This window comes from Pristis pectinata, chromosome 8 (assembly GCF_009764475.1).
Source record: "Pristis pectinata isolate sPriPec2 chromosome 8, sPriPec2.1.pri, whole genome shotgun sequence".
In the NCBI taxonomy this organism is placed as follows: Eukaryota; Metazoa; Chordata; class Chondrichthyes; order Rhinopristiformes; family Pristidae; genus Pristis; species Pristis pectinata.
The window spans coordinates 26,270,579-26,295,458 of NC_067412.1; the positions used below are offsets into that span (position 1 = coordinate 26,270,579).

Consider the following 24,880-nt stretch of genomic DNA (forward strand, 5'->3'; position numbering starts at 1 on the left):
AGCCAGAAGTCCTGACTGAATGATCCATATCAGCTTCCTTCTGTGATTCTCCACCATCATAGAATTCAGTTTTCAGTAAGTTCAGTTCAGTACATGTGATATCAAGAACTGACCGAGAGCACTGATGCAACAAAGGTGGTCAGGCAACATCCTGGCTACAGCACCTTTAGCCAAGCTGTTCCAGTGCAGTTATAATGCCAGCATCTACCAGACGATATGGAGGATTGATGAGGTACACCATACAGGACAAACTCAATCTGATTTAATTACTGCCCAATCAGTCTACTCAGTCAAAGTACTATGCCAGTGCTATCAAATGGAGCTTAATGAACAATGAATTGCTCACCATTTCCCAGTATGGATTTTGTCTGCAGCACTTGACTCTAGACCTCATCACAGCCTGGTCCAGCCAATGTCTAAAGAACTGAATTCCAGACATGAATTGAAGATGAATGAATGACGAAAGTATTTGACCAAGTATGACATCAATAATAAAACTGAATTTAGTTGCCATCAGTCCATGTCTGAGTTCAGCAACATTTAGACAACATTCAGGCATGGGCTGATAAATGGCAAGTAACATTTGTGCCACAGTAGTACCAGGCAATGATTATCCTCAACAAGAAGCTCTAATCAACTACATCATATTTAATGGCATCCCACCATCAGCATCCACAAGAGCTGACCATTAACTAGAAACTCAGCTGGACCATCAACATAAATACTGTGGCTGCTAGTGTGGATCAGAGGTGGGATATCCTGCAATGAGTAATCCCCTTCTCCCATCCCAAAGCCTTTCCATCATCTTCAAGTCAAATCTGGAGCACAAGGGGACTCAGTGTAAACACTCAAGAAACTCAGCACCATTCAGGACGAGGTAATCAATTTGCTTACACCCATCCACTCCCTCAAGCATTCATTTCCACTTCCAATGATGCATTGTAGCTATAGTGTGTGCCATCTATGAAATACACTGCAGTTGCTTGATGTGGCTGGTCCAGCACCTCCCAAACAGAATTTCTACCACCAGGAAGAACAGCAGGCACGTGGTACACCTGAATATTCCTTTAGATCTTGTACTGTCTTGACTTTGAAATGTTATCTCCTTTCCTGCATCACTGAATCGAAATACTGGAATGCTGTTCCCAATAGCATTATGTGTTACTTCACCAAAAGAACTGCAGAGTTCAAGAACAACATTTCCTTGTGGGAATAAATACTGCTCTGACCAGCAACGTACACTCTTTTAAAAAAAAATGAATAAAATAATCTGGATACTTGTGTCCTAATTTGTTTTTATTTAGCAGAATAATGTTTATTTTTTGATTCTCAACAGAAGTGACTTTCGTGGTAGTTTATGCCTTTTGGGGTTTGTCTATTCTCAAAGCAGATTAGTTGGGTTTAAAAGAAGATTTTTCTTTGTAACTTTAATTCCATTGGTCAGAGCCATCCATTGGGGTATTTTGTTCTATTCCATGACAAGAAAAGTATCACTTTAAGTAATTACTTTTAGAAAGTGAAAGTGAGTTTAGATGGCTAGTTGTAGACCAGGACAGTTTCACAGCAATTACATTGAGCTGTCTTACATAATTGGTTTTCTTACTAAGTACTTAATAAGGCTGTTAATGACTGGGACAGAGCTAGAATTATAATTCTGCCAGCTTCAATAATTATAGGGCTACTCAACCAACCCAAAACTTCCTTTTAAAGGATTCAAATAAAGTTTGTCAACGTCCAAGTCTGAATCGTTCTTAGTTAAATAAGATTATTTTGTAACTTTATGGAAATATTACTTTACTATTTTAAACAACTTAAAAGATAAGAATTAGAATTCTAAATGGACAAGGATTTAAAAACTCCTGTACTTTTATGGTAGTGTAGCGGTTAGCGTAATGCTATTACAGTGCCAGTGACCCGGATTCAATTCCGGCCGCTGTCTGTAAGGAGTTTGTACGTTCTCCCTGTCTACATGGGTTTCCTCCGGGTGCTCCAGTTTCCTCCCACATTCCAAAGACATATGGGTTAGGAAGTGTGGGCATACTATTTTGGCACTGGAAGCATGGCGACACTTGCACGCTGGCCCCCAGAATATTTTACGCAAAAGCTGCATTTCACTGTGTGTTTTGCTGTACATGTGACTAACAAAGAAATCTTCCCTATTAATTTCCTGATACAAAGTGGATTTTTATTAAGTCTGCCAGTTAAATATCCTATTTATGTGTTTGCAAATTAATATAAATTGCACTAGAATTTTCAAAAAATGCTATGTATAAAATATTCATCAGTATCTTCTGCAATTGGTATGTTGCCTTTGAAGGTGGTCTGTATCTCCCTAGCATCATCACATCACTCTACCATCAACCTCTGCTGCCTCTGACTGTGAGTAAAGACGGAACGAACTTGACCTTGACCTGCTAATGTACACTAATAGGCCTTGGCTCTATCAGACGGTGTAAGAGAAAAAGTAAATGAAGAAGAAGCAGAGGAAGGCAGACGTTCAGTGAAGGTGATGCAGTGAAGGCCCATCTTTTGCTGGATAAGAAGTCTGGGCTTTACTCCTTTTGATTGAAACCCAGCCATCAGTTTGACATGCTGCTTGCTGTATGCTCACTGGCTCAGGACAGCATGTCATTCCAAAGATTGAGGGAGACTAAATAAACCTATTACCTCATCACATCAGAAAATTTCCCCTCCACAACCTCCCACCTGATAGGGCCCCAATCCCGCAATATTCGCTTCTGTCCCTTACCCAAGATCCACAAACAGGACTGTCGTAGTTAGGCCCATTGGTTCTCCCTGCTCTTGCCTGCTCAACTTATCTCCTCATACCTCAATGCTATCCTTTCTCCCCTTGCCCAGTCCCTTCCCACCTACATCTGGGGCACCTTTCATGCTAGCCACCATTTTGACAAATTCTAATTCTTTGGTTCTCACTGCTTTATTGTCACCATGGAGTCTTTATACACAATAAACTATCTACTGACATTTGCTATAAACCCACTGACTCTCACAGCTACCTTGACTGCACCTCCTCCCACCCAATGTCTTGTAAGGACTCCAGCCTTTTTACCCTCGGTTTCTCTGTCTCTGCTGCATTTATCCTCATGGTGAGGCTTTCTGCCACGTGACATCTGAAATGTCCTCCTCCTTCAGGAAATGTGACTTCCCCTCTACAATGGTTGATGGAGCCCTTGTCCCCATTTCCTCCATTTGACCTGCTCTTACTATCTCTGTCCTCCTCTCGCACACCCTGAATGCACAAAGATAAGAGTTCCCATGGTCCTTGCCTTTCACCCTACCAGCCTTTGCTTTCAGCACATCATCCTTCATCATTTTTGCCAACTGCAATGGGATCCTATGCCAGTCACATCTTCCCCTCCCCACCCCTTTCTGCTTTCCGTAAGATCCACTCTCCCCATGAGTCCCTGGTTTGCTCATCCTTACTTACCTACCTACCCACCCACCCACCCATCCTCACTCCCTGGCACCTTTTCCTGCAACTGTAGGAGGTGCAACAATTGTCCCTACACCACCTCCCTCACCATCATCCAGAGATCTAAGCAGCCCTTCCAGGTCAGACAAAGAGTCACATGAACCTCCTCCAATCTTGTCTACTGTATTCGGTGCTCTCAGTGTGGCATCCTTCATATTGGTGAGACCAGGCGTAGACTGGGCAACCATTTTGCGGAACACCTATGCTCTGTTCGCAATGTCCATCCTGGTCACCCGGTTGCAAGCCATTTCAACTCCCCTTCCCATTCCCACGCCGACCTGTCCATCCTTGGCCTTCTCCACTGCCAGGGTGAGATCAAATGCAAACTAACAGAACAGCTCTTCATATTTTGCTTGGACAATCTACAACCCATTGGTATGAACATTGAATTTTCCAACTTCAGGTAACCCACACTCCCTGTGTTCCTTTCTCTCTCCTGATTTCCCCCAAATGGTTCCATCTGCCCCTCATCCATTCCTTATCTGGTTCCTTACAAGATTCCAGCATCTGCAGCCTCTTGTTTCGACTTAACACCTTCCAATCTCTGTCTCTACCTCCATCTCCCCCCACCTTTTTTTTTCTCTCCTTCCTTATCTGTCTCTACCTATCATCCACCAGCCCATCTCCTGATTCCACCCTTCAGCCTCCCCCGCCTGGCTCCATCTATCCATCATCTCCCTCTTCACTCTGGTTCTACCTATCGCCTGCCAGCCCTTGCCTCTCCCTTCCCTCTCATCTCTTTATACTGGTTATCTCCCCTCTACACTCTCAGACCTGATGCAGGGTCTTGACCTGAAACAGAGACTATCCCTTTCCCTCCACAGATGCTGTCTGATCTGCTGAGTTCCTCCAGCAGTTTGAATTTTCCTTCAAATTCCAGCATCTGCAGTTTCTTGTGTCTCAAAATAAACCTAAGGTAGATAATGAAATCCATTCCAACTAACTGTATGTAAATCCAAATATGCAAGTTATTTCCATGCAATATATCTTTTTATGAGATTACTTTCTTGTACCCTGTTGTAAAGTTTAAAAAAAACAATCTTAAGAATAGCTTCTGTGGAAAGTGAAATGCGAATTTATGCTTCTATTTAGGGTGAGCATGAAAATGAAAGCAAATCAATTCATTCATGACACTTGCTGTCCAGCTTCACAACAGTTAAGGGTAGTGATTTAAGTGCCTTATACATATTGCAACATATGACAGTGGTTCAGCAGTTGCTGTGGCAGCCAAACAAAAGGCATTTGCTGTTCGTAATACTAATCCTTGCCCATTTAGTGTATATGATGGTGCCCTCTACAGGGCAGCCGAGACCCACGTGAACAGGGCAAGCAGCTATGGATCATCTAGACTTAAGCAGGGTGCATTCTTAAACCCAACTTCATAGATTTTTTTTTCTCTGTGACTTAATAAGTTATCTGCATTTGACAGATTTTAAAATGTGCATCAGAGTACAGCTATTTCAGGACACAAAATGTGTATATTCTGGAAACAAAATATTCAGAACTCAAAGTAGGAGGTTTGGAAGAGTGATCTTGTACATTTCTAGTCCAGCCTTACATGTATGTGAAATTGCGTACATCTGTTTTCATTAAAAATAGTTATGGAGTACCAAATATGCAAAGTTTGCTAAATTTATATAGTATTGAAGAAAGGATTATTCATCCAAAAATGAAATATGGGGTGGTATAAAGTTTAGTCAAGGTTTGTTTGTAGCAAAAATGTTTTTGTCATAATTTTATATTGAAAGGCTGTTTTTTGTGGTTATGTTGTATGGTTTGACCCAATTTGTTTACACATGTTTTCAATTCCTGCCACCTCCCATGTACCCTCTCCACACAAGAAGTTGTGACAGCAAGTGCTACCAAGGGCTGTGTATACCCCATTGAGCACTTTGTGCAGTTTCTCCTAGTGTGCCACCAACCCACTGGTTAGCCTGCTTAAATAAATAAAGCCATTTAAGTTTCTTTTGATAGAGGTTTTACCCATTCCCCTTCAGTGCTTTGGCACTAAAACACAAGAACGTAAAAAAATAATAGTACCCTTTAGATCTTGCGGCAATGCATTTTGCGCTTTTCTCACAGGTTTTGCTCAAGTGGCAAGTTTTTGCAAATTTGTGGTTTTTAATTTACAAACCACCTTAGGAATATGATTCAAAAACTGAAAATATTGGAAGCACTCAGCTGATTAAGAAACATAGGGAGAGAAAAAATAGCTAGTGTTTTGATTCAGGGTTTCTTCATCAGTACTGGAAAAGTGAGAGGAAAAGTATGTTTTAAATTGCAGAAAGGGTGGAGAGAACAGAAGCAATGTCTTTGGAAAGGTGTTATTTTATTTACTTCATGTGCTGGCAGTTAGAGATGAGTAAAATAAAAATCTGAAATAGAAAAATGCAGCCAAATCTCTAGAGAGGGGGAAAAATGGGTGGTTCCCAGATCTTGTTAAATTCCTAATTAAATCCAGAGGGCTTCAACATATCCAGGTGGGAGATGAAGTGCTATTTGAGCTTGTGTTGGGCATCACTTAAGCAACATAGGGTACTGAAGACCAAGTGGGAGTGGTGTGACAGGTGACTAGATGTTTGGGGTTACCCTTGCAGATTGGACAAAGATATTCTGCAAAGTTGTGCACCCAATCTGCATTTGAATTTTCCAGTGTAGAGAGATCAATATACTGAATTGAAGAAAGTGCAAATTAATTGTTGCTTAATCTGGAAGGGCTCTTTGTGTCCCAGAATGGTGGGAAGGTATGAGGTAAAAGGGCAGGTATTGAATCTCTTGCAGTTACATGGGAAAGTGCTATGTCAAGAGAAGTGGTTGGTGGAAATGAAAGAGTAGGCCAGGTTTATGGAAGTAATAGTCTTTGAGGAGGTGACCAGGAAGATTGATGAGGGCAGTGCGGTGGATGTGGTTTACATGGATTTTAGTAAGGTGTTTGATAAGGTTCCTCATGGTAGGCTTCTTCAGAAGGTCAGAGGCCAAGGGATCCAAGGAAGCTTGGCTGTGTGGATTAGGAATTGGCTTGCATGTAGAAAGCAGAGGGTTGTGGTGGAAGGAGTGCCCTCGGATTGGAAGGCAGTGACTAGTGGTGTCCCGCAGGGATCTGTTCTGGGACCTCTACTTTTTGTGATATTTATAGATGACTTAGATGAGGGGGTGGAGGGCTGGGTTAGTAAGTTTGCGGACGACACTAAGATCGGCGGTGTTGTGGATAGTGTGGAGGGCAGTCGGAGCTTACAGAGGGATATTGATAGGATGCAGAGCTGGGCTGACAAGTGGCAGATGGAGTTCAATCCGGAGAAGTGTGAGGTGGTACACTTTGGAAGGACAAACTCCAGGGCAGACTACTGGGTAAATGGCAAGGTACTTGGCAGTGTGGAGGAGCAGAGGGATCTGGGGGTTCATATTCACAGTTCATTGAAAGTTGCCTCACAGGTGGAAAGAGCAGTTAAGAAGGCCAATGGGATGTTGGCTTTCATAAGTCGCGGGATTGAGTTTAAGAGCCGCGAGGTGATGATGCAGCTTTACAAAACTCTAGTTAGGCCACACTTAGAGTACTGTGTTCAGTTCTGGTTGTGGAGGCATTGGAGAGGGTGCAGAGGAGATTTACCAGGATGCTGCTTGGATTAGAGAGTATTGAATATGAGGAGAGGCTTAAGGTGCTGCTAGGGCTTTATTCACTGGAAAGGAGGAGGATGAGAGGAGACATGATAGAGGTATATAAAATATTGAGAGGAATAGATAGACAGTCAGCGCCTCCTTCCCAGGGCACCAATGCTCAAGACGAGAAGGCATGGCTTTAAGGTTATGGGTGGGAGGTTCAGGGGAGATGTCAGGGGGAAGTTTTTCACCCAGAGAGTGGTTGGTGCATGGAATGCACTGCCTGGGGTGGTGTTGGAGGCATATACATTGGACAGGTTCAAGAGCTTGTTGGATAGGCATATGGAGGAGTGTGGGATGGGGGGATATGCGGGAGGAAGGGGTTAGGTAGTGTGAGGGTGGTTTGATGGACGGCATAACATGGTGGGCCAAAGGGCCTGTTTTGTGCTGTATGGTTCTATGGTTAATAGTCGCTGTGAAATACTGAAAGGAGGGAGAGCTGTGTTTGGTGGCAGAAACCCATTGGAGGAGGTTGAAAAATGTGAGGTGGGTGGAGTGGAAGGTGAGTACAAGAGGAAAGTCATAAAACCATAGATGTGGGAAATTTAAGATAAAAACAGAAAATGGTGAAAGAGAAAGGGTGCTTTCTGATGAAGGGTCTTTGACCTGAAATGTTAGCTCTGTTTCTCTTCACACTGATGTGGCTTGACCTGTTGAATATTTCTAGCATTTTCTGTTTCTATTTTAGAAGACAAGGGGAGCCCTTTCTATGTTCTAGTTGGGAGGAGATGACAGAATTGTGGGGAAATAGAGGAGAAGCCATCAACTGTGGTAGAGAGAAATCCACCTTAATAGGAAAAGGAAGATATTGTAAAGGTACTGATGTGGAAGTTCTGTCATCAGAGCAGATAAAATGGAGATGTAGAAACTGGGAAAATGGAAGGTAGCCATTCCAGTAAGCAGAGTGGAAGGAGGGATAGAGATAGCGATGGGTGTTGATGGGTTTATAATTTAGTAGCGAAGCTATCCTTTCAGTTGGACATAGAAATGTCAAGAATTGGATGCAGACCATGTGAAAGTGAGAGCAAGATGAAAATTGGCAGAAAAGTAGAATGACATTAAGTTCTAAAGGAGTACAGGAAGCAACACACGTACAGCTGATAATTGCAACAGTCCTTTTTTAAGCGTTATTCAGAGACCCTTTTCTCGATCCTTTCGCCACTACTTTGAACTCCTCTTCCCTTTTTCTGCCCACCCCCTCCTCTCAATTTTGACATTCCCTATGTTTTCTCCACCTTCCCCTTTTCTGCTTGTTTTCCACTTTTCTAGTGCTGATGAAGAGTCCTTGACTGGAAACATAGTCTTTATATAGTCTTTATCTCTTCCCACTGATACTGCTTGACCAGCTGATGGCTTTGAGCATTTTTGTTTTGGGTTTCAAATATCTGTTTTTTTTCCAGCTTCAATTATGAATAGGATTATTTTCTATCATACTAGATGTAGCACAATCATTCAATGGTGATAAGTATATTCAAACTCTGGAAGCCACAGAATCATTTTTGTAGCCAAGCTGTCTCAGAATGTTTCTCAAGTTTATTTTTGGTGTAATAATATTGCAGGGTTGTTCCCTTCTTTTTCCTCACCACTTTATAGAACACTATTGCGCCAAATAGAAAGCATATTTTTTTCACACTTTTTTTGTTAGAAAGGCTGGTGCCCATAAGCAATTTTAGCAATGGCTCAGGCTATCACTACTATTCATTTGCTCAGTTACTTCCAATGTTATCAATACCACAGCCTCTTGCAGCACCATTTTTGAGCAGTTTGCCTCCAGTTTGAAATTGGCGTTTACTGGAGAGAAAGTTCATCATGACAAAACCCTCAATTCTGGAATTTCCTCGAATTTTCATTCTGAACTCTCATGTTGCTCCTTTGAATTACTTTGTAGGAGTTACCTTCTTAGGATTGAGAATGACTTGCTTTCATTCCAGTTCTGTGCGTTCTGAGGTAACTGATGAAGCCAATGTGGGAAGTGCATACTCTCCCACGGATGGGTCAGAAGATGAGCAGGCAGATGGGTAGTTTGGGAGGACCCCTTCTGCCATTTTGCTGGGCTTCTGTGTTCTTATGACAAATGTATCTGAAGGTGGTGCTATTGTGCATGCTACTTCCTCACTTTGAGTCATAGTCATGGGTCAAAGATTCCCAAGGGTTGGTGGGAATGTTTCATTTCTTCAAGAAGAATTTGAAAAAACCCTCAAATCTTTTCCTCTCTCCACCTGTTACTCTCTTCTTGTGGAAAAAGCTTGGCGTGGAATGTTTTAGGAATCTGGTATCATGTCAGGCATGCCCAACTGAGCAGAGTGAGTATATAGAACATAGAACACATTACAGGCCCTTTGGCCCACAATGTTGTGCTGACATTTTATTCCTGCTCTAAGCTCTATCTAACCCTTCCCTCCCACATAGCCCCCTATTTTTCTATCATTCATGTGTCTATCTAAGAGTCTCTTAAATGTCCCTAATGTACCTGCCCCCACAACCTCTGCCAGCAGTGCGTTCCATGCATCCACCACTCTGTGTAAAGAAAAACTTACCCCTGACATCCTCCACTCACCTTAAAATTATGTCCCCTCATGTTAGCCATTGTCGCCCTGGGAAAAAGTCTCTGACTGTCCACTCGATCTATGCCTCTTATCATCTTGTACACCTCTATCAAGTCACCTCTCATCCTCCTCCTCTCCAAAGAGAAAAGCCCTAGCTCGCTCAACCTATCCTCATAAGACATAGTATAATTAGGACCTTAGTGTTGGGATATTTGCTTATCGTTTTGTTGGATCTGGAGAGTTTTGTAGATGTAGCATTGATGAATGTCTCCAAAGATTGAGATGCCTGCCATAGGTAATCCAAGTCTCAGAAGCATAAAGGAAGGCTTATAACACTAAAAATAAGCAATTTAAACATGCACCTGCCCCGCCTCAATCCCCAACCCTTGAAACAAGCCAAGTCCACTAATCAGTGAGACCATGGTTGATCTGTGATCCAACTCCATAACCAGCCTTTAACCTATATCCTTAGATTTTTGTTAATGATGGGTTTTATCAGTCTCTGATTTAACATTAACACTTGACTGAGCAGCAGTTGTCATTTGCAAGATAATTTTTTTCATCTACCTTTGTTTTCTCCACTATCTTGTTAACTTTGATTAAATTACCATTCAACCTTCCAGGGAATACACCACAAGTTTGTGAAGTCTCTAAAACCCGACCTTTCTAAGTTATAGGTCACCTGTTTTAATATCTCCTCGTGTAAATGAGCATCACATTTTTGATCACATCAGTGAATCGTCTTGGTAGGCCTATTACAATTGGAGGTAGTGGTTCACATTGAGAATGCTTTACTTTAAGAACTCATGCTTGCCTTGTCACGTTCCAAAAATAAAATATCAACATTTGTGGTTCAAAAACAACTGCCAAGTCGTTTGAATTGCTTTGGCTTAGAGGAAGCTGAGGGGAAAAAAAGGACTTTGAACTTAACGGAAGGTTAGAGATTACCTTCATTAGATTTTGTTTTAGTAAATACAACAGTTGATACATCTTCCGGCTTGAAAGTGTATTGTTTCTCTCACCTCTTTTTGTACATCTTGTCTTCTATGAGGGCATGCATATTCTGTATCACTGCTTGATTTCTTCTAGATTGATTTGTGGCTCACTTTATAGTTTTTCGTATGATTTGTATTTACTGGAAAATCTAGTGTATAATTATGCCACCCCTGCCTTGTGTTCTTTTAGGAAAACATTTGTCTTGAAAAGGCCTGAGCATTTTTTTTCACAAACTGTTCTGTTGACATGAATGAGAGCTGCTCTCTTTGCAAATAGCATAAAATACGAGAAGACATGTGCCCTTACCCGTGACCTGTGGACGTCAGCAGAGTAGGCCTTTGCTATTGAGTCAGCAGTGGGGAAGGCAGTTTGACTCTTGAGAGAAGCCGGTCACAGTGGTCAGGAAAATGATCTGATGCATTGCATTGGGCCAAATGTGGCCCCAACTGATGTTATGACTAGCAGTTCAGAAATATTTGCCAATATACATATCGATGTATAGGTTGCTCCCTTCACCCTCCATCACTTAGGCACTGAATTTTACATTATATAGTGGCTGTAGTGTTTTCAAAGGTCCTTAACAAGGGCAAACCTCAAACAAAATTCAACATGCAGTTGTGCAAGAAAATATAAGGGCAGATCTTGTGGGCACAGGCCCAGTGCATGGAATTGTTGCCTTCATTCACCCCATATCCATAATTATCTGCTGGTATGAGGCTGCATGGCATGAGCGGTGGCAGGGCCTCCAGTTGAGGGATCTGCTTCCACAATTCCCCTGAAAGCTTTGAGAGCTAGTGAAGCTTCACTCCCCAGCTCTCAGGAACTTTAAATACTTCTGAATGGTTCCATCATTCAGAGATGTTTGAACACTATTAAAAATGAAATAATTGAAACATAAACTAATTTGATTTATTATAATTATAAAAACATTAAACTAAGCCAACTAATTAAAAAAAGAAACTTGCCCTTCCTTTTGTTTTCTTATCTAGAGCTTGATTCCTTTTGAAATCAGTGAAGTTGTAGATCATACACCCAGTCATAATTAGTCTGAGATCTGACAGCCATTTCCCAATGTTAACATTGGGAAGTCTCAGAAAAATTGAGCTCTGCTGCTTGACTCCATGTCCAGTTGGTAAGCTAAGGACTTCCAACCAAAGCATGGAAGTTATGGACTTCTATGAGTACTTAAAGTGAGGATGATAAGTTAATGACGTGGAGGGGTTCAAAAAAGGAATTCTAGAACTTGGCCTGAGGCAGTGGAAGGCACAAATGCCAGGACTGATGTGCTGAAAAATGTATTGTGCCTGTAAAGGAGCACAGAGGTTTCCAGGTTGGTGTGGAAGAATTTGTGGAGGACATTGGTGAAGAGGTAGAACAAAGCCATGAAGGAACCTGAAAACAAGGATGTGAATTTTAAAATGAAAATACTTCTGAACTGGGAGCAAGTGCAGGTCGATAACTCCAGGAATGATGGATGAATGAAACTTGGCAGCACAGTTTTGTGGAATAAAAGTTGGGATATTGACTGTGTATCTGGACATGAATTCAAAGGTTGAGTATGCTTGATTTATTTCATTTGAAAGAAAGGCACCTGACTCTCAATTATAAGTTTGTAAATATGTGCATGTATACAGATATGATCTAACGATTAGAGAGGTGTTGATGGTCTTTCCTCTGTAACTACACCAGTTTGAATTTTTCAATGTTATTTTGTGGTTTAGTTTGTTTCTCCACCCTGATTTTTGTGAATATTAGTAAAGCCTGTCAATCATAGTAACTGACATTTTCTGTAATTGCTGAGAACAGCTCACATTGATTCATATATGTCATTTATGTTCTCTCTAATGTGCCTATTATAAAACTCCACAAATGCAGCAAGAAGTTCCTCTGCTGATGTAGTTCTAGACTGCAACCAGACTTTACATTTACTCAAGCTAATACTTAAGCTACAGAATGCGTGCAATCCAAAGATTCCCTTCAGCGTAATCAAAAGAGGCAATTGTACAAGAAATATTGAAAAAATGTTAGTTTCTATACAGTGTTGCATCAGCTCTCAATGTCCAAAAGTGCTTTATATAAAGTGAATTGCTTTTGAATTATAGCCATTGTTATTGCAGGCTAAGGCAGCAAGAAATGGTGCATAGGAATGTTTAAAATTGCATTGAGATGAGTGACCACATCATCTGTTTTTGTGGTGCTTGAAGAAGGAATGTCAGTGAAAGTACTCGGAATTGCCCTTTTCTGCCACTCTTCAGTGAAAAGAATACCACAAGGTTTTTTAAACATTCACTGAACTTCACCTTAACATTTCATTCTAAAACTGTCTGTGTGATGATGCAGTTTTTTTTTCTCAGTATGGTACCAGAATGTTAGTCTGTTTTTGTTTTGAAATCTAGGGTGGAATGTGAATACTTGTCCGGTGACAGAAGTGAGAGTCTGTTAAACTAAATTAGATCATCTGCGTCCTCCGAGTGTGAAAAATGTATACAAATCTTAAAACTCTTGTTGGACACAAGCTTTGAGCTACATGTCCAGAACCCCTCTCTCATTTTTTTTACATAATGTCACAAATGTCCTTGGTTATTGTTGGATTTTTCATTAAACCTACTGTTAAAAATCTGAGGGGTGGCAGACCAGGGAAGGGAGTCGGCAAGGAAGAAACATGAACTCCAGCTGGCATCTGGTGATTTGTAGTGGATTAATTTCTTGATTGCAACCTCGTGGAGGTTAAACCACAAGTGAATGTAAGCAACTGCTTGTGCGCACAGAAGCTCATTTGTGTCGTAACACACCCTCAGACTTTTATTGTGTCCTCCCTGCTGTTAAGGCTAACCACCAGATGCTAGAATGTGTAAGTTTTATCCTAAAGTGTATATTTGAAGGGACACAGTGATCCCTTACAAGAAATATTTTAATTTTCTCATGATTTTCTTGTCAGAATACTTGTAATTCAGTTTCTTTAGTTTGACATTTTAATTTGGCTCACCCATAAACATTTGGGTTGCACCAAAATTAAAAACCATATATGTCAAAAAGACTAGGTAAAACGTCTGTTCCTGCTCTCCAATGTACACCTTAGCCTCTGTGTCACTCGCGCATTCATAGATTGTATGTCCTCAAAGCCTTATTTTCTGGTATCAGCAGGATTGTGGCTTTCAAATAAAACCTTACTCTGTCTGAAGTTTCTGTAGAATTACTTGAAGAGTTAAATTTGTAAATTGGTTTATTATTATCACATGTATTGAAGTACAGTGAAAAACTTTTGTTTTGCATGCCATCCATACAGATCATTTCATCACATCAGTACATCAAGGTAGTACAAGGGAAAAGCAATAACAAGCTGCAAAATTACAAGGTGCTTGTGCTTGAATGCCAAAAAACAAAATTATGTACCAATTTTTGCAATCTTGATCTCTCTAAGCACTTTGCAATCAATGAAGTACTTTTGATGTGTAGTTCCTATTGCACATAGGAATTGGAATGCCTATTTGTGTACAGTAAACTCCCACAAAGAATGTGATAATGACCAGATGATATACTAATCAAGGGATAAGTATGTCCAAGGCACGGGGAATCCCCTTGCCCTTCTTCGAAAGAATTTTTTTTACAACTTCTAGAAAGGAGAGCAAATGGGACTTTGGTTTAATTTTTCATCTGAAGGACTGCTCTCCAATATTGCAGCATGCAGACTTGGTATTGGTTTATTATTCTCACTTGTATCGAGGTACAGTGAAAAGCTTGTCTTACAAACCGATCGTACATGTCAATTCATTACATAGTGCAGTTACATTTAGTCAGTACACAGTGCTTTGATGTAGTACAGGTAAAAACAACAGTACAGAGTAAAGTGTCACAGCTACAGAGAAAGTGCAGTGCAATAAGGTGCAAGGTCACAACAAGGTAGATCGTGAGGTCATAGTCCATCTCATTGTATAAGGGAACTGTTCAATAGTCTTATCACAGTGGGGTAGAAGCTGTCCTTAAGTCTGGTGGTATGTGCCTTCAGGCTCCTGTATCTTCTACCCGATGGAAGAGGAAAGAAGAGAGTGTGTCCTGGGTGGGTGGGGTCTTTGATTATGCTGGCTGCTTCACCAAGACAGTGAGAGGTAAAGACAGAGTGTAAGGAGGGGAGGCTGGTGTCCATAATGCGCTGGGCTGTGTCCAAACTCTCTGCAGTCGACTTGCGCTGAAACGTTATCAAGATTTTTGATTTTAGTCGTAGGACTATTGAGCTTAGGTTGTGACTGACCCATTAGATAAATTCAATGAATTGTGCAGATTTAATGAGGGAATCAATTAGCATGCGTGTAGTTTCTCCCTTTAGTGACTTGGTAATACCACAATTCTGTTTCTTTAATAGGTCTATTTACTTGTGGATAGCTAAAGTCTTTTGAAAGAACAGGGACTTGTACAAAATAAATCAATATTTAGACTATGATCTCCAAATAGAATTCTTTTTAAAGCCCCAGGAAGTGAAATTAAGGTGGAAATGGTCTTGTGATAGAGGGAAAAGATAAAGCTTATGATTATGTATGACACCAAGGTTAATAATATAGTTCAGTTTGAGTTGGTAGGGAGAGGGATGTTGCTGGTACTAAGACGTTGAAGAGAGGAGAATGGTTTTGATCTTCTCAGTATCTAGTTGACAAAATAACTGCTCATTTAGTACAGAATATCAGGCAAGAAAGAGTTGGTGGATGGTTCAAAAGATATGGTGAGGTAGAATAGTGTGTCAATGGCATATAGGTTGAATTTGACTCTTTACAGTTAAAGTTGCAGAGGATGAATGTGGATGAGAAATTGGGAAGAGACCAAGGATGGATTATTGAGGAACACCAAAAGTAATGATGTGGATGCAGGGGAAGAAAGTCCTTGTTGGTGATTCCAGCTGCTAATTGATGGATGACAATGTAACCGGATATTTGCAGTCTTGTCCACTTGGACAGTGGTGGTGAGGCATTAGAAGATGGTTGTGTCAAAGACTGCATATAGATTTTTAAAAAAAGAGATAAATTGCCTTTTTCACAGACATGTAGTATGTTCCTTTGGTGCTATGGCATGGACAGATTGGAGTGAGTCAACCAATGATTTCCAAGTATGAATTTGAGAAGCTACTGTGCATTGAAGGATGTGCCCAGAAGGCAGGTGAAGATGGAGCTGTGGCCTGTTTCTGTGCTGTATGACTCTATGGTGAAGTTATCGAGGGTTGTTTCCTTTTGAGGAGAAAGATGATCATCAAAGATTTGACAGAAGACTACTATAGATAGGGGTATACATGCCAGCATCAGTCTCAGATTGCATAGAGAAGGAAGTGGGAAACAATAACTGGATCTGGACAAATTTTGTTTCAGATGACATTTTGCTCATTATAGATTGTACAGAATATCTAGCAGTGAGCAGGTGAATCAAATTCTTTTGAATCAGTAAGCTTTAAAGTTAATTTCTTCAACACATATGTTGGGAAGGTTGCCCTGGTTATATTCAACCAAAGAGAAATTTATGGATGCTCTTTAAAGATTGGAACATGAAGCACATCCATATATGGAAAAGGAAGGTGATGAGCATGCAGAGTAAACTCTAGTTGCACAATGTTTTGATTTTGTCAGCTATGCTTTGACCCTTTGGGTATTGTTTGCTGAGCAGATAGTGGTGTTTTCATACAGCTGCTTAGAATTAGACACCAGTAGCTTGGTAACATTTTCTGTTTGTCATACTGAAACAGGTTGAAAATTGATGTGAAAACAATGATAATCACCTCGTGTTTATTTTCCATTAAGAATGAGAAACGGCCAGAACTATGTGTCTATATGTATGACAAAATTACAGAAACAAAGCTGCTTCTGTGTTCAGGTTTGATCTGAGAATCTTTGATCTAGTATGCAGCAGAAGTAGTCTGCATTAAAATAGAATTGTGTAGTATTTGTCACTCGGCCCATCTGGTGTATGCTCATTTTTGTATATCACATAGGCTGAAATGAAGCAGAATGAGAGAAAGAAGTATTTAAACTATTCATTTTTCCATCATGTAGCTGTCTAGATTTACACTAAAGATATCTACACATTTTGCCCCAAATGCTGTAGCATTTACTGCTTTCCATATTCTCACTACGAAGTATAAACATTTTTCCTTTTTTTTCCAGGGAAAAGAGCTCCAGTTTGTTAACACTTCCTGTTGTTTTTATTCATTCTTGGGAATATTATATTTATTAACAGAACCACCCTTGAGATGGCAGTGGCCATTTTAAACAACTGCAGTTTTTTGTGTAAGGAGTTGATGAAGGAATGAAAAGTGGTGCCTTGCCAATTCTTGTATCATGACTGAAAATCTTATTGCACCTTTTGCAATGCCTCTGTCCTTTATGAATGTTAAATGTAGTTACCAGGTTATCCTTCTCCACGTTCCATGCATTTATTGGTATTGCTGATCATCATTATCTTTTTCATTGCTGCATACGATGATGACAATAGTAATGTAAAATTGCTGGCACAAGACATCAAGTGCCTCATGGCAAACAGGATTCACTAGATACCAGCAGGAGAGGGCTCTGGAGGACGTACTATATTTTCCGAAACTTCTAATGGCCGACCTCGTGGGTTTGTGGACCTAAGGAAAGTAGTAGAAAATAAGTGTATTTGTAGAGTATATACAAATCCTTTTAACACAGTAAAAGTTCCAAGGCTGTTCACAGCAGCATTATCCTGCAAAGAGTCGTATAACGTGAGATATTAGGTTAAGTGTCCAATGTGTGGTCAAAGATGACTGAGGAAAGACAGGTAGAGAGGTTGGGGCCTGTTCACCCAAGGTAATAGTGATGGAGGTTTTGGAGGGTTATACGACTATAGGCAGATGGTGATGATGGAAAGGAGCGTATTTTTGGTGAAGCCATGGAGGGATTTGAAACCAAGCTTCAATATTAAGTAATCACTAGAATGAAGGAAGCTAAAGATTTCTAACCGAGAAACATCCTGTTTTTAAAAACCAGTGCTTTTTTTTGCTGGAAATAACCCAACAGTCTGTGTAATGGTACAGTACAGTGCAATTTTAATGTTTGCATTTTTAAGATTGTTATTTTAAGATGTGAGCAAATAGTTTCTTGTGCTATGCTTTTCCTCAGCTTGTAATTTATTGTGTAACTGAAACATAAGTTGCCTTTCCCTTTATAACATATTTTGTAGGCTTTACTGTGTTATTTAAGAACATGTTGGAGCAATGCCAGTTTTAAAAATTGAAACCAACTTCAAATTTAAAAGAAAGACCTTGAGTCACCTTACAGACATTTAATTTTGGGTATGCTAACCACATGTGTTAATAAAATATTTTTGTTGTGATCATAAATTGATGTTGCCTCTCCTTCTTTCCTCCAGACACATTTAAATATTAACAACAGTGTTGAAATTGCTGGTGCAGACAGACAGAGCAACTTCAATTTGCTAAGCCGTTTTGCTTTTGCTTGTTTGTTCTTCGACATGAAGAACTTAACAGCTGTGTTGAGGGCGCCACCTGTTGTCAACTCTTGCATTTTTTTTAATCGACACAAATATATATTTCTTGCCATTACAATTTTTTGGGTTGTGAGGGCACGGCCATGTTGTAGGAAGGAAGGAAAGAGAAGAACGTAACTAATAGAAATGAAATGCTTCTAGTTATTTGGATCTTCTTTAGAATGAAGCATGTCAGCATTAATGCAAAAGATAAACCTATATTGCAGTAGTACATACACAGTATATATTTTTATATATGTAGTACACACACTATAATAATAATATAATTTAAAAAAAACTAATTTAAAGGCCTGGAGCAATAATATTGTGCTACTAATACAGTTTGTATATTCGTGCATTTACTTGTGCCAACCACATTCTGTAGGTATAACTTTCTTTGTTGGCATTGGCTTAGTAGTACCATTGTTGTATTTGGAAAAAATTCTCATGGAACTATTCAAAGAAAAGTGGACCATTATTTAAGGTGTCCTGTTCACTTAATCTCTCATCCAACATTGGCTGGCTTTTCATGGTGGTTACTTTTTGTGAGATTGTGCTGTGCACAAATTGGCTGCTTTGTTTTTCTATGGTGCAGTACTCATTTATGAAGTACATTGGAATATACAGACTGTTGGGTTATTTCCAGCAAAAAAAGTACTGGTCCATCGTTTATCAAAAGTGCATTATAAAGTGAAATCGTCTTCAGCATTGATGGACCCCTTAAGGCATAATACCTGTGATCCTGATATTTTGACTTAACCAGAAAATGTAGCATGAAAAATAGATAACTGCTATTTTTGAGTTAGTAATTTTTCTGGAATATGTTTCATGCACTAGAAAAGAGGCCTTTGAGTTGTTTACAACACACATTGGCTACTGGGTTATCAGAGAATCTTGTGCAGAAATCCTCATCAGATTGTTTGAAATGTGATTAAAATTTCATCATTTTGTCTGATTACCATTTCTGGTTAGATTTCTGATTTTTCAGGCCACCAGTGGAGTCCAACAGTATCAGAGATGTGTAAAGATTTAAATAAATGCCCTTATTTAAGATACAAATATCATCTGTCTTCATGTCATTGGTGCTCAAAATGCAAGTCACTTTTCTCCTTTTTTGCTGCTCGTAGCAATTCTAAGACTTGTTAGATCACTGGAAATGGATAACTTCCTTAAATTTAATATTAACAACTGCAAAAATGAATATTTTATTGAGTGCCAATCAAGTGAAAATTGTACAGGGGTGCAATGATGCATAACTATTTGGCACATTCAGGGGTTTTCTGGTATTTATGTGTATAATCAAGTCAATAGAAATTTTGAATTCTGTGACCATCTGCCTTTTATAGACTGCTTGAATTTTGTATGTATATTTGGGGGAAAAAAAGTAATAGAAAAGCTTGAAAAAGAGCAATTGGAGGAGAGCAGCCCTTTGGGACCACTGAGTCATAGAGCCATACAGCACAGAAACAGGCCCTTTGGTCCACCATGTGTATGCTAACCTTTTTGCCCATCTACATTTGCCTTCATTGGGTCCAGATCCTTCTATGCCTGGCCTACTTAAGTGCCTATTTAAGTGCCTGTCTAAATGTCTCTTAAATGCCATGATTGTATCTGCCTCCACCACCACCTCCTCATGCCCTTTAAAACTTATCTTAGACCTGTGCCATCTGGCTATCGACCCTAACTAAGCCTCTTTTTTTATATATCTCTATCAGATTACCCATCTGCCTCCTTTACTCCAGGGAAAACAAACCCAGCCACTCCAATCTCTCCCCATAAACAAAGTCCTCCAATTCAGGCAACAGCCCGGTGAATCTCCTCTACACCCTTTCCAAGGCAACCAAAACCTTCCTGTAGTGTGGCAACCAGAACTGTGTGCAATACTCCAAGTGCAATCTAACCAGACAGAACATCCCAACTTTTAAATTCTATGCCCCAACATATGAAAGAAGTATGCCATATGCCTCCTTCACCACCTTATCTACCTGTGTGCCACTTTCAGGGAGCTATGGACTTGGACATCAAGGTCCCCCTGCTCAGCAACATTCCTTAGTGCCCTTCCATTTACTGCATGTGTCTTGCCCCTCTTTGACTTCCTAAAATGTATCATCTTGTATTTGTCAGGATATAATTTCATCTGCCAGTGCTCTGCAGATGATGAGGTATGATTTAGTGACACAAATGTTAGAAAATAATCTGACAAAAATGGACCATAGAGAGGATACTGGTATTGTTGCCATTTTGAGAAAGGAGAGCAGTGATACAGATAATTGGTTGTGGTCATGGTCAAGAATTTTGGATGTGATCCAATAACTTGGTTAGAGTGCATTTAATAGCATATGCTTGACAAAGTAGACTGCATGAAAAGTTGTAAATGGTTGTATTTCTCTGTATTGAATGTCATGATGGACCCAAAACATTAGAAGGCATTCAATCCACTGTGGTCACTTAAAATAGCTGAGAATTTTCTTAATTATATTATCACCTCATTAGGTGCATGTTCAGACTTCTGAAATCTACATTAACATCTTTCCAAGTATTGCACATCTAGGGATTCCATTAATATTGAACATGAAGAATCTTCAGATGCGACAAGCAACCACCAATGTTTAAATAGTATATTTTGCCCAAAATTTGGGGTGACTGGATCTTTTTGTGCTAAATAATGTTAGGGTGCATATTTCTGATTGTTGGTCTGTCACTAGTAGTGGAAACAATTTTGAGTTGAAGGCTGCAGTATGTACACCGAGGTTCTACTCTACAGGAGAGAGCTCTGCTAATTTGGAGAGACCACACTGGCAGAGAGCTCCTATCCCAATATTAGTGAAAAATTTAGGAGTGTAGGGAATAGCTTCCAAGCAATTGGTGGTAGGCTAAGTGCCAAACAGATCCAATATCAGTTTTGATGTCTGACATGATTTATTGTGGTGCATCAGTGAACATAGTAGTATATGTCAGTTAGGTGTGAAACCTTCCTCCTAGGAATTTTGCAGTGGAATCATTTGTCTTTAAATTTTCCATTACTATTTTTTAGCATTGGCAGAAAAAACAAAAGTTCAGAAAAACATTTTGCACATCATTATTACTTGAAGTGACCCGTTTTTTCCCCCCCCTACAGTGTACTAATATCAAAGAATTTAGTTAGTATTGTGACTATGGTGCACCATTTACTTTGATTATGAGACGGACATTCAGCAAGAATATTTGCTGGCCTTCTTCCTGTGTAGAGATGGGAAAGTGAAGGTAAACAGTTATATGCTGAGGTTCACATTGAAATTGTTTCCTTGACCATGTGAATGTCAACTGGTGACATAAGACCACATGAGCAAGAGAAGCTTTTTTGACTCCTTGAACCTGTTCTTTTATTCAGTAAAATTATGGTTGATCTGCTACCTCAACTTCGCCCTGCAATATTGCTTGATTCCCTCAGTATTCAAAAAAGCTGTCAAATGATGTAATGACAATAACTCAACAAAGGAGAGTTACTGTAGAGCATAATGAATATTTTGTGCAATTGTTGCCTGATATTTAAGAGAGACTCCTTATACGAAATTGTTGGATGAGGCCTGATGGCTGATTTTCTATGTGATTGTGTGTGAGGAAATACAATCATTTTTTGTTTGAGAAAGGAAAAATTATTTAGTTATTTTGCAAAAAATATCTTGGAGGATGATAGAAGAGAACCTAGGGGTTACATACTATCTTAACTGTTGAAAATGTTTGTTTTTAAAGTTGATCTATTTCACTTCTCTGAAATTTTATTGACGCAGCAGCTTTTGACCAAATTTGTTTTCTGAAATGTTTTCAGTGTTCCCAATTCCTGTCCTGTGAGCCCACGTGGTGCCGGCTCCTCTGGATACCGTTTTGGACGCAACATCACAAGAGACCTCCAGTTAGCTGCAGCGTTTGCTGAAAAAGCAGCATCGGAGCAGCAGGCAGAAACATCTGGTGGTGATAGCCCTAAGGTTTGCAATTGTTTTACATTTATGAATCTCACCACTCTTGTGTTCTTCCCTCTTCTATGTTTTTTAAGACAGTGACTTATGGTTCTAGAGTTACTGGTAGCTTAATAACTATTCCAGTTTTGTCATTTGTGGTTCTAATCAGTATGTCTCAGCTGATCCTGAAAATCATCAAAACTGCAGATGAAATCTGACTTAAAATCAGTAAATGCTTGAAACTCTCAGTGGGTCAAGTAGCATCTGTGGCAAGAGAAACAGATAACATTTCAGTTCTGGGACCCTTTGTACTGGAAAGAGAGAAGAAAAAGTTAGTTTTCAGTAGGAGGGAAGTTGCCGGGGGTTAGATGTTAACAAAAGGAATATCTCTCATAGGGTGAGACCAAATGGGTTAATGGGTTTAATGGTGAGGCTATGGGACGTGCACAGCAGGGTACACTATATAAATAGAATAAGAAGAACTGAGCCAAAATTGTTACTGGGAGAAATAGCCTTCTAATTTCTCCAACTTTAGGTCACTCACTTTGTCTGTTACAGACAAAGTGAGTGACCTAAAGTTGGAAAAATTGGAAGGCTGCCATGTGCCCAGGTGGAAGATGAGGTGGTGTTCCCCAAGCTTGCATTAGGCCTTGTTGTATAGGTGTTCTTTGACTGCTGAGTCTGTTGTAACTCAATATCAACAAAAATATCTTCTAGCAAGAGTACTCACTAATGATGATCTGCAGTGGAAAGTCCTTTTATTTCACCCTCCTGATCCTTTCCATGTTCGAGGTGTTGAAGGCATTCAAACCAGTGCTTCATCTGAAATTTGGGAGCCAGCATTAATCTTGAATTGCAGAGCTGTGCATGTAAGAAATTGCATATTAAGCTTATAAACAAATTACATCGTACTTTAATTGTATTACAGATAGATCATAAGGGTGCATCACCATTGTAGAGAATCATTATATTTACATTTCAGGGCATTTTGTTCAGTCACAGGATTGTTGGGTATCACTGGCATGACCAGCACTTCATGGCCATTCATAATTACCCTTAAACTGAATGCTTTGCTGGGCCACTTCTGAGGACATTTAAGAGTTTGCCTTGGTGTGGGTCTGGAAATGCCAAAGAGCATTAGTGAGCCAGATCAGTTTTTAACCATTATTGATACTAGTTTTTTTCATTCCAAGATTTATTTAATAAACTGTTTAGATTACCCAGCCATGTGTAATTATCTGTGTCTTCAGATTATCATTCCAAGCTTCTGGATATGTAATTCAGTAACAAGCTCACAATACCAACATGCCCCTAAAACTCAAGTACTTGTACTCTGATTAATATGTTAGACCTGCATTTTTGTATTGTGTTACTAAAACTAATTAAATTGAAAGTAAAATGTTCTGTTTTAGTCTGACGCTAATCAATTTTCAAAAAGATTCGTGTGTGTGCACATTTCAGTTTTTCTTTATTTTTTTGTCCAGGATGATTCAAAACCCCCCTATTCCTATGCACAGCTGATTGTGCAGGCCATATCATCTGCTCAAGATAAGCAATTAACACTAAGTGGCATCTATGCACATATCACAAAGCATTACCCTTACTACAGGACAGCTGACAAAGGATGGCAGGTGGGTGTATTCACTGGGGTAGAAATGTACAAGTGAGGGTAAATCATTTCTTAATATTAGATTATCCTACAAATGATGTTAAAAGGTTCTATCATATTAACCAAACTTTAGAATTATCCTACTGGCTGCTAAGTTTATCTTTAAATTATGATGATTTAAATGCAGCATCGGGAATCAAAGTTAGGACAGAGATCATGCTGAAAAAGTGTGAGTATTTGTTACCATATATAAAATATAATATTCAATTAACAGAGTGTTTGCTTATTTTCATACCGAACTCTCAAAATTCAAAGCTTATTCTGAATTGAGCCTTTAGCAAGAAGACATCATTCTAACTATCTAGATATTACAGTCATAAAGATGAAAGGTTAGTGCTACCCTCTACCAAGAAACAAACTATTTATCTTACAGCCTTTAGGAATAGTGCATAGGAATGCAAAACTGACTTAAAGTTTTCAAGACACATTTCTGATTTAATGCTTAAAATAGTTGTTAGCAATCATAGACTGAGTGAAAAGTGTGAGATTCTCTGAAATGATTTGCTTCTTTGACAGGTTTTAACTGAATTCCCAATGATAGATTAAAAATTATTTTGGAATCCATTTGCTATTTCTAAGGTATATACAAAATGTGTCGAGGGCAGACTGCTTGCATTTTAGAACATGTCCAAATTATTCAGCATATATAAAACAAATTTTATCTCAGAATAAAAGATTGGAATATTTTTTTAAAAGAATAGACTAAAATAAAATTGTGTGGACAAAGGAAATAAACCTCAAAAAATGATAAGATTGCAATCAGCAGGCAAAGTAATGGAAAATCAAAGATTTGTGGCGTCATCTTGTGATCAGACAACCATGCAGACATCCACAAGTATGTATGAAAACAGCAAGGCAGTATATATGTTTGAAATGAGTTGTAGCAAACATTCAGCAGGTGAGAATGAAAAGCTGCAGTCCCGAAGTAGTTGCGGGCAGAAGCAAGGTCTATACAGTGGGTGCATATTATACTTAAAATGTCAAAAGACATAATAAATTCAGCAAGGGACAGTGAGATACAAGCAATTATTTTAATAAATTATTCTTGATGTATGCTCTACCATGTGATGCATGTTTAGGAATTAGATATATACTTAAA

The 24,880-nt window shown here is 39.4% G+C and overlaps 1 protein-coding gene across 1 annotated transcript in view; it reads left to right on the forward strand.

Annotated features, from left to right (window-relative positions):
- The window catches only part of foxk1 (forkhead box K1), an 84,631-nt gene that overhangs the window by 38,139 nt on the left and 21,612 nt on the right, over positions 1 to 24,880 (forward strand). The window contains 2 exon segments of the mRNA XM_052021963.1: positions 21,983 to 22,139; positions 23,597 to 23,743. Of these exon segments, the coding sequence (XP_051877923.1) occupies positions 21,983 to 22,139; positions 23,597 to 23,743 (304 nt within the window).